The sequence below is a fragment of the Phoenix dactylifera genome, unplaced genomic scaffold (genome assembly GCF_009389715.1).
Source record: "Phoenix dactylifera cultivar Barhee BC4 unplaced genomic scaffold, palm_55x_up_171113_PBpolish2nd_filt_p 000152F, whole genome shotgun sequence".
NCBI classification, from domain to species: Eukaryota; Viridiplantae; Streptophyta; class Magnoliopsida; order Arecales; family Arecaceae; genus Phoenix; species Phoenix dactylifera.
The window spans coordinates 6,586-16,409 of record NW_024067701.1 but is presented as its reverse complement, the minus strand read 5'-3'; the positions used below and the strand labels follow the sequence as shown (position 1 = coordinate 16,409).

The 9,824-nt window shown below is 36.4% G+C and overlaps 1 protein-coding gene across 1 annotated transcript; it reads left to right on the top strand.

Annotated features, from left to right (window-relative positions):
* The first annotated feature begins 934 nt into the window (after positions 1 to 934).
* LOC103722473 (indole-3-glycerol phosphate synthase, chloroplastic-like) lies at positions 935 to 9,589 on the top strand. Its single transcript, XM_008813040.3, has 11 exons — positions 935 to 978; positions 1,011 to 1,285; positions 2,442 to 2,678; positions 2,770 to 2,946; positions 4,605 to 4,679; positions 4,803 to 4,847; positions 4,961 to 5,125; positions 5,611 to 5,689; positions 6,785 to 6,867; positions 9,160 to 9,228; positions 9,410 to 9,589. The coding sequence occupies exons 2-11, from the start codon at positions 1,121 to 1,123 to the stop codon at positions 9,491 to 9,493; spliced, it is 1,179 nt and encodes a 392-aa protein (XP_008811262.2). The 5' UTR covers positions 935 to 978; positions 1,011 to 1,120; the 3' UTR covers positions 9,494 to 9,589.
* The last annotated feature ends 235 nt before the right edge of the window (positions 9,590 to 9,824 follow it).

The following is a 9,824-nucleotide window of genomic DNA, read 5'->3' as shown; positions in this document are numbered from 1 at the left end:
TTTCTCCTCTTCTCCTTTCTTTTCCTTCTTTCTTTCTTTTTTTCCTTTCTTTCCTCCTTTTTTTTCCTTGCCTTTATTTCTTTCCTTTTATTCTTCCTTTTTTTTTTATCCCTTGTTTTGCTTCTTTCTTTCCTTTCTTCTGAGGGCGAATCGAGTCTCAAATGGGCATCTGATACATGGGGGGGTTCCACCACTCTTCCTTCTGGGTAACTGACAAATGTTCCCTCATTCGACTCACCATCTCTTTCATCTTTGGTCTTCTTTTTTCCTTATCCCATCATTTGCTTCTTTCTTTTCTTTCCCTTTCTTCTTCTTTTCTTTTTTATTTCTCTTTTTTCTTATCTCTTCATCTGCTTCTTTCTTTCCTTCCCCTTCCTTCTTCTTTCTTTTTTTTCTTCTTTTTTGTCTTATCCATTCATTTGTTTCTTTTTCTTCATCTTTCCGTTTTAGTTCTTTCTTTTTTTTTTCCTTCTTATCTTTACTTTTTTTTTTTCTCATTTTCTTCTTTTTCTCTTTCACTTATCTGTTTTTCATCCTTCCTCCATTCCTTTCTTTTTTTTTTTTTTTTGCTAAAACGGACATTGCATACATCACGGATACGAATACATCCAATAGAATCGGAATACACTTTTTTCTTCTTTCCCCATATCGATAAGTTTTTGAGTTCGGATCCTATTCCATTCGGCTTTCTCAAAAAAATGAAATGAAATAGCTGAGATCTGTGCAGTGGGTGATCCAACGGTGGATTGAAGGTGAATCCTTTCTTTGCGCGAGATGGAGCCCGTAGCCAATACAAGCGATTCCTTGCCCGCCTTCCAAATTTACATCCGACCAATTCGAGCAGAATCTTTAGCAAATAATTAGCAGTGAAAAACCTTATTAGGCAGCGTTAGCGGCACCACCCGGTCACGAACTCGGAGCAACACCATCGCTTCCCCCTCCGTCCCGCGGACAGTAGGAGCAGACGGCACCGTTATAAGTGGGTTCCCATCGCGAGAGCAAGGGAGTAACCGGACCGAGGCTTTTAAAAACCCCGAGAGGAGGCGGCGAGCGAGCGAGAGTGCGGCTTTCTTCATCGTCGCTATCTTTACTGCTACTTTTTGCATCGTCGGAAGAAGTAATGGAGGGGATCTTTGCCGGAGCTTCGGCTAAGGTCGGGATTCCGGTTCCGAGCTTCTCAGTGATGAGATGCCGGGGGGATTTCCCCTCGATGGATAGGCTTCCGACGATTCTTGTGGGCGGGGCGCGGAAACCGACTCGTCTTCGTTGCATGAAAGCTGACAAGGTCTGTCATCTTTCTCAGGGTTCTTCGAATCTGGGTTTGTTCTATTTTAAAAATTTCCTGAGGGGATCTGTTTTAGATTTTGCTGTGGTCCCTTTTTTTTATGATAAATCTTCATTAAAAAGTTAGGATCTTGATAGTTATGTTGTATTGTTGCTACAGTAGTATGCAGAGGTTTAAAAAATCTGGTTCTTGGTAGGAAATTGTTGTAATGGTTTTCGAATCGAGATTTTGATTTCTCGGCTTAGTAGTATTTGGTAAAAAACTGGGTGATTGAAGAGACTGTAAGATGTTTATTAGAATGTTTCAACAAAACAGTGTAAACGTAAACTGGAATAGAAGCTATTTATTTTTGCTTTTATATCTTTATTCACTGTCGAGATCATTGCTTTTGGGAAGAAGTGACGTTAGGTTAAGTCTCGAAGAAGTGATTTGGAACTGTGGAAAATAATATACTTATAGATCAGCAAAGCTATGGGTCTCATTCTAAGTCGCAAAATTCTTATGTATTCGTGTAATAAATTGAATTTCCATAGCATAATCTTCCAGAAAAACAAATATCGCTTGGTTGGGAAAAAAAGTGGATATGGTTGCATGGTAGACTCATGAATAACTGTCATGATTAGAGGTTTTCAAGATGGGATATGCAATGTTGCAGCATATGCATTCATGGCTGTTTATTGAGCAATTAGAGTTACATTCTCTTTTATCCTTCTATTTCTTTATTTTTAAGTGAAAAATGCAGTAAAATGTGAATGCTTCTCTTTCTCTCAAATGGACCAGGCGAGTTTGTATCAATTTGGGTATGTATCGCTCTAATACTTGTTGGTGGATATAATTTGAGTGTTTTGGGTCCATATTGTCACACCATTTCCTTTGCCACTCCAGACATCCCATATTCTGACTGTTGGATAAGCACGTTGTAGTGAGCCTACAGAACAATAAGCAATTAAGTTGTGCATGTGTTAGCATGCATTCCTAATCTCATCACAAGCATTACTTTTTCACTAGCTTAGCTTTGAACTCTTCACCAAATTAGGCACAGATGCTTAGATTCTGATGTACAGAAAAGTTTTGCCATTATCTTGAAAAATCTATATTCATTATAATAAGGGATTCTGTTTAATCATCTCTCAATTTTTTGCGTTGGTTCTTGCAGGAGATTAAGGATGGAGATGTTATGATAACTTTTAAACATGATGATCTTGTAAACTCTGTTGAAGTAAGAGAATGGGAGAGTGGAAAGTCATTAAATGAGATAGCAGCAAAGCAGGGCATTAGAATTAGAAGAAGATATCGAACTGGACACCCCTCTGAGAGCTCGCAGGACGATGAAGAACCTCCCCGTAATATTCTGGAAAAAATAATATGGGACAAGGAAGTGGAAGTTTCTCAGGTACTCACAAATTCCTTCCTAGTTAATCATTGAAAACTTTTTTTTCCTTGAATGGAGGGATCAATAATATACCATTTTCTTGCTTTTCTAGTTGAAATGGAGAATACCTTCTGATGCGTTGAAGGAAGCTATTGACAGTGCTCCTCCAGTGAGAGATTTTGTTGGGGCTCTGAAAGCATCGTATCAGCGAACTGGTCTTCCTGCTCTGATAGCCGAGGTGAAAAAGGCTTCACCTAGCCGAGGTGTACTACGTGAAGATTTTGATCCTGTAAGTTTTGCTACTTCTTTTATATATATGTTCCATTTTTTTTCAAGGTAGAGTCAATTTTTTTAATGTGGAGTCGATGATGAACCGCCAAAGAAAACTGAATCTAGAGATACTTTTAATAACCTTTAGTTAAAAACGTGAAGTGATTATCTCCATTCCAGTATTAACATGCATATGTTAACCTGCAAGTAAGTATTCTGGAGATTTCAGTAGCTCTATATATTGGTTTTGTTTGCTTTGACAAACTAGGAACATATTGCTGCTTAATTAGAACATTGGTGCTACATGAAAAGTGGCGGAAGCTTTTAAAGTCTAGTTAGCTGCAGGTGTTGTCAATTTTTCTGATAATCTGAGCAACACATTCAATTTAATTTACATTTTAGACTTTTAGTACAAGACAGCACCTGTCGGTAGGCAGTAGCATTAATCCCTTTCTTTGAAATGCTAAGTAACAGACCACGAACAGTTGGTGCATGCTTTGTAGTATCAAAATAGAAAATTGTGCCTTATAGATTCATGTTGTAATTGTAGATTTTTGGAGATGTTCTTTGCACTATGTTACGGGCAGCACAAAAATATACATACTTCCTTGACTTCTCTGCATCTTTTTATTTTATATAACCTAGCACTTCTTCCAGTAATAATGTATGGCCTGTAGCTTACATAGTTAAATGAGTATATGTCACATCGACACCAAGCACTTCTTCTACTAATAAAATTGCAAACATGTGCTATGCTTTTGAATCTGTAATTCTTTTTTTCTCCCAAAAGATTTAATCTGCTAAGATTCATAAACATCTTCTTAAATTACAGCACTTGAGTTGTAGCATGTTCAAGATCCTGCGAAGGAATAGATATTTTTATTTTAAGACTATGCAAATATCTTTCCCCAAAGATAATTGACAAACTTCTGATCTACATTTCAAATGCATTTCCTAGGCTACAACTTTGGTGATTGGGATGGCGAAACATTTCTTATCATAAGTCCCTGTCTCAAATAATTCTCTTTTAATTCTTTAGAATGGTAGCTCTCTTATAAAATTTTCTGGAATTTTAATTCTTATCAGTGTGGTATGTCCTCCTCCTGCTCAAACCAGATCCACTAGCATATACTGCAGAATCTTTGTCATTTAGCTTAGGAAATTCCGGCAATTTCTGAAGGACTAGGTGTTCTTCATTATTTCTCTCTTCACTGTCAAAGCAACGGTTTTAGCAAACTCCACTAGCATAGCTTCCACAGCCATTTGCTTTCACTTAACTTTTTTTGCTTTAATCCCATTCTCAAATTGTTGTCATGTTTTAAATTCTTTGTTGTCACTGCATAATGCTGCTGCCGAGAAATTTAAATCTTTTGAACTTCCTCAACATAGAAGGTTGGACAAAATTTTATTTTTAACTGCTTTGTATGTGGAACTTATGGAAAGGCATGTGCTAATGAACGTTGATGGACTTTCAGTCTTTCAGACAGAGCTTTTTCATGCAAGAAGATTCAACTGCAAATTGATATTTAAGAATTATACCAGCTGTTCTTTCTTGCCAAGTGTCCTGAGAAAAACTTGGCTCCAGAATCTGATGTGCTGATGAAGAAATTCCATGTTTTCATGCCCCTCCTCCTACGATGCAGAACTAAGTTTGACTACGAATTTGGTTTATAACAGGTTCAAATAGCTAAAGCTTATGAGGAAAATGGAGCAGCATGCTTAAGCATATTGACTGACGAAAAGTATTTTCAGGTGAATGTTCTCTAAGTGAGCTACTGCAATTTTATCAGACTTGTGTGTTGAAAAATTTAATCAGAAATTGAATATTAAGCATATAGACTTAATTGACTGCTACTGTCATTATTAATATTTTAGGGAGGCTTTGAAAATCTAGAGGCTGTACGCAGAGCTGGAGTCATGGTTTGTATCAATACACACATTGTCAATTTAATTCGTAGCTTTACCATTACCATTCAATTCATTTATATAACTCAATTATCTTTGGACTTCTAAAATGCTTTGCAAAATTGCAGTGTCCTCTTCTCTGTAAAGAGTTTGTTATTGATTCCTGGCAAATTTACTATGCTCGTTCAAAAGGTGCGGATGCAATTCTTTTAATTGCTGCGGTGTTGCCTGATCTTGACATCAAATGCATGATTAAACTTTGCAAGGAGCTTGGCTTAGCAGCACTGGTTGAGGTGGGTGAGCAGTTTTTTTTTTAGATTATGCATCAAATGTTTTATGGTGTATTTTAACTCATCAAATGGAACCCGTTTATCAATATTGCAGAACTGATATGGACTACTAAAATTAAAAACAAAATCATATGACAAATTGCTTTGGAGCTGCATTTGCAGAGTTTCTACAGAGACTAATAAATCAAACAATAAATCTCCACAGACCTAGTCTAACAGTCTTGCTAACAATGCTTTCTCTGTTGGCAATGTGATCTCTAAGTATCTGGTTCTCCTAAATGTACCTTTTCCTATTTGCAAACATATAATCAACCCTCTATTGAAGAAAATGTCATGTTCAGTTTCAAAACAGTTGCTGTGTTTGGTCTTGGTACCATTTTTAAGTCCTTTGTTTTTCTTTGTTATAATTTAAGTCTATCTGGCATTGTGATTGCTTCGACCGATATTTAGGTGCATTACTAAAGAAAGGTTTTCTTTTTGATATTTAGGTGCACGATGAAAGGGAACTGGATCGGGTTTTGAGTATAGATGGGATTCAGCTCATTGGTATCAATAATCGTAACCTTGGTATGCTGATATAACTTCAATGCTGCAAGGAACTTTTGTGTAGACATTTATATCTCCTTTTCTGGAAGATTACTAATCACAAGTTATCTTTATTTTGTATTTGCCTGAACTCCATATTTTTCCAAAATTTTAGTTTTTTATTGTTGAGTATCTCTAATATGGCTAGTGATTTGCTGAATTTGTAAAATTGGATTTTCTTTTTTAGATTTACAAGAACCTGTATTGTGGAAATTAAAATTCTAACAAGCTAGCCATGATATCTGGAAAGTTGCCTCTGAGAGAAATTTTATCCTGATCAGTGTGTGTCTCATGTTTTAGTATCTCTTTTGAACATGACCCTGGTTTTTTAGTTGGACATGTTTTATTTCCACCAGTATAAAGAGGAAATTGCTATATTATCCTTTGTAAAACCAAATGCTGGACTTTGTGGAGCCTAAATAATAGAAAGAGTTTGCCTAATGAGGTTTATTTTGGTGATATAACGAATTTATGCCGCAAAGTTAGGGGAAGCAAAGTTGCTAATATATACAGGCATGGAGGCCTTTGGAGACTGATAGAGACATGAACTATATAAATAATCATCATAACAGATACAGAAATGGACTTCAGAATGATGAGGTCAAAAGTTTCAAGTGTAGGTAATTGGTCAAAACCAATGCATAAAAGTTCCACAAATGCTTTTGAAAATAAATGTTATATTATTGTGTCTATTTTGAGGAAAAATATTGATTCATAAAACTAATGTTAAATGGCTGGGGGTCTTTTCCTGTTAGTTTCATCTGATAGTCCTCAATAGAAAATCAATAATTTACTTATATTTCCCTAAATTTATGAACCAATATGTTACTGTGAATATTTCTGCAGTATCACCTGTTTTCTAGTATAAGCAAACAATGCACTATTTAACCTTTTCATGAAGAATGGTACTTATGAATTTCATGTTCTCTATAATATTACTGCAAGGCAAGTTTTGCAATACCTATGTCAATCTTTTTACCTTTTGCTAATGAGTATGCCCATCTTGAAAGGTTTGGCATGGACTAGTTGCTTTTCTATGGATCTTGCTTTGTGCACTAAATTTTATATTCATTGCAGAGACATTTGAAGTTGATATTTCAAACACAAAAAGGCTTTTGGAAGGGGAGCGCGGGGAGATCATCCGCCAAAGAGGCATAACTGTAAGTAGAATTTTTCCATCTTTCTTTGATGAAGCCTTTTAAGCTGATGTCCTGGAATTAGCATTCGTAGTTGAGGTCGTTGACCATACCTCTTCATTTAGTTCACATTAATTTAACGTCATCTTGCTTTTTCCTTTTACTGATTTCTCTCTCTCAATACAAAGTCTGGTAGGAGTTTTAGTGCACTATGCCATCTCAAATGATGAGAAACAGAAAATGTGGATATGTTCTGAGGTAGCTCCAATTTATTTGTAAAGAGTGCACATTAAATTGGGTAGGGTTTTTAGTATGGAATGCCAGGGAAACCACCCATTTTATTTTCAAGTAACCTGATAAATTTGATACATGGTATCATAATTGTTGTCATCAGTAAAAAGCCCAGAGTAAGTGCCCAAGATCTAAATAAATGCCTAGGTTGGTGCCTGTTTATTTGCATCAATGTCCTGAGCTGCCCAATCTGATGGGTACACATGGTTGTGGGTGCTTTTGCCTCACCTTTACTTGTTATTAGATTTGTATTGTATATTAATGTCTATAGTTACAGGAATATTTGTAGCATTTTTTGCTTATGTATTATTTTTGTGTTGTGATATTCTTTTGAAATTCCCATGTTAATATTAGCATTCGTCAATTGGTTTGTTGAGTTTGTTCATAAATTAGGTATCCTTGCAATCGTCTAAGCACTATTATTGGCTATCAAGATAACCATCAATTAGAATAGCTTGATAAGCAATATAGTTATAATAACAATAATTATAATTGCTTATTGTCCATAATAATTCTTGAATTATGGAAATATAATCTAGACATTTTTCTGATACATTCAAGTGAGAGAAACAAGAGAAGCCAAATTTGTGGAAGTGTGCAATACTAATTAAGAAATGGTTCAAGGTAAATGTAAAAGTACGGGGAATATGGTCACCATCATGGTGAGAATACAGCAAGACCATAAGATACATATACATATATGTATGTATGTATGTTTGTGTGTGTGTATATATATCTATTTATATAGTACATAGTAAGGTTCGAACCCGTAAGGCAGTGGCAGGTGGCCCATACCCAACCCGATTCAAAACTGGATTGACTTGGCGCAAACCGGCCGGTTTGCACCGAGTCGGCACCAAATCGGCCGGTTTCACCCAGTTTCGGACGGTGAAGAACTGGTTCTGGCTGGTAGGGGCCAGAATCGAATATGAATGACGAACCAACCCAATTTCGCACCGGGTTGATTTGGTATTGCTTGAACCGGGCAGTTTGGTCTGCTTCGGTAAACTTTGGTACATAGACTACTTATGTACACTCTAAAACCCCCGTCAAATTCACAGTGAATCATACATTAAGAGTTTGTGAAGAAAGGAAAATCGCTGCATAGTATGGTACTTTGTGAAGAAGTTGGTAGTTTGTTATGAGAGGAGATATAAGGTAAAGAGAGTGTTCGAGCAATTTAATGATGTCGAGTGAAATGGTAGTCAATCTCAATATGCTTGGTACGCTCGTGAAACATCAGATTGCTAGGTGCTGAACAACACTCTGGTTGTCACAATAAAGAGGGGTTAGTGTGTCAGAATAACTGTTATGTTAGCAAGCAAGCTTCACAGCCAAATAACCTCTGCACGGTATCAACCATAGCCTGATACTTTGTCTTAGTGCCTGTGCGAGTGACTATATCCTATTCTTAAATTTCTAAGATATAAGAGTCTACAAGGAAGGCAAAAATAGCTAGTGATGGAGCGACAATCAATAGCATTACCAACCCAATCAGCATCAAAATATGCTCGAAGTTGAAGAAAAAAAGAAAAGGGAAGAAATAAGCTCTAAGTAATGGTGCCATGCGAATAGAGAATAATGCAAAGTACTGCAGAATAGCAAGTTGTCCATGGAGTAGCCATAAATTGACTGAGCATATGAACAATATAGGCAATATCTGGTTATGAAATAGTTAGACCAAATTTCCGGCAGTCTTATGGGAGTGAGTAGGATCAAGCAAGGGCTTACCATCATCTAGACGAAGCTTCAGATGAAGCTTAATAGGGCAGGAGAGGTTCGAGTGTCTCTATCAAGTGAGCACGACTAATAATATCTTCAATTTGCTTTCTCTGAGAGAGCAAAAAACCTTGAGGAATTTATACGACATATATAGACTACATATGTGGACTCTAACCCATTCAGGTTCAGCTTTTGTTAAATTTAAGCAGTTTTATATAGTAAATATATTCTTTTAAATGTTATCCCATACCTGTGATTGTTATTGTGTTTATAAGCCTTGAGTGCACTTATCTGACATTTCAGATGGTGGGAGAATCTGGGTTGTTTACTCCTGAAGATATTTCATATGTACAAGATTCTGGAGTTAGAGCGGTAAGTCCTACTAAATTTCATATCCATGCGTGCCTACACTTCTCTTTGCTTGAAGGTCATACAAGCAACCAATTGCTTCAAACCTAGAATTTAATAAGTGGAATTCCTGTATCTTATTTTTATGATTTGAATCACATGAATATGATTGCATGGTGGGGTTCCTTACTAAATTTTATTTTAGGTTTTGGTTGGGGAGTCTCTCATCAAACAGAGTGATCCTGGGAAGGCAATAGCAGGACTTTTTGGTAGAGATGTATCAATATGAGTCCATATGTGAAATTAAACTTCCAGCTGCTTTTCATGTATGAGACAGTCTACTCATTCATATAATCTGCAATAAGAGCTCCGGAATTCGCAATCATCATGATGTTATTTGCCCTAACAATATCTTCAGTGCAGTATTCTGTTTTTTTTTTTGGGAAAGCCTGGGTTACATGTTTTTACCAAAGCTGAATGACTTAATAACCTCATCGATGTGGAAATCTTGACCATTGATCCGAGGCAGGTGGATTTTTTAGGTTCTCAAATGGTATTGCTCTTGTGTAGATTGAGATGGTCAAGAGGCCTGATTTGATTCCTTAAGTCCACGAAATAGT

Bases quoted from the DNA above. Each gene is read 5' to 3' on its own strand.
- LOC103722473 (XM_008813040.3), top strand. From the start codon at position 1,121: ATGGAGGGGATCTTTGCCGGAGCTTCGGCTAAGGTCGGGATTCCGGTT. The intron at 2,679-2,769 runs GTACTCACAAAT...TTGCTTTTCTAG, and splicing joins AGGAAGTGGAAGTTTCTCAG to TTGAAATGGAGAATACCTTC. The intron at 2,947-4,604 runs GTAAGTTTTGCT...GGTTTATAACAG, and splicing joins TACGTGAAGATTTTGATCCT to GTTCAAATAGCTAAAGCTTA.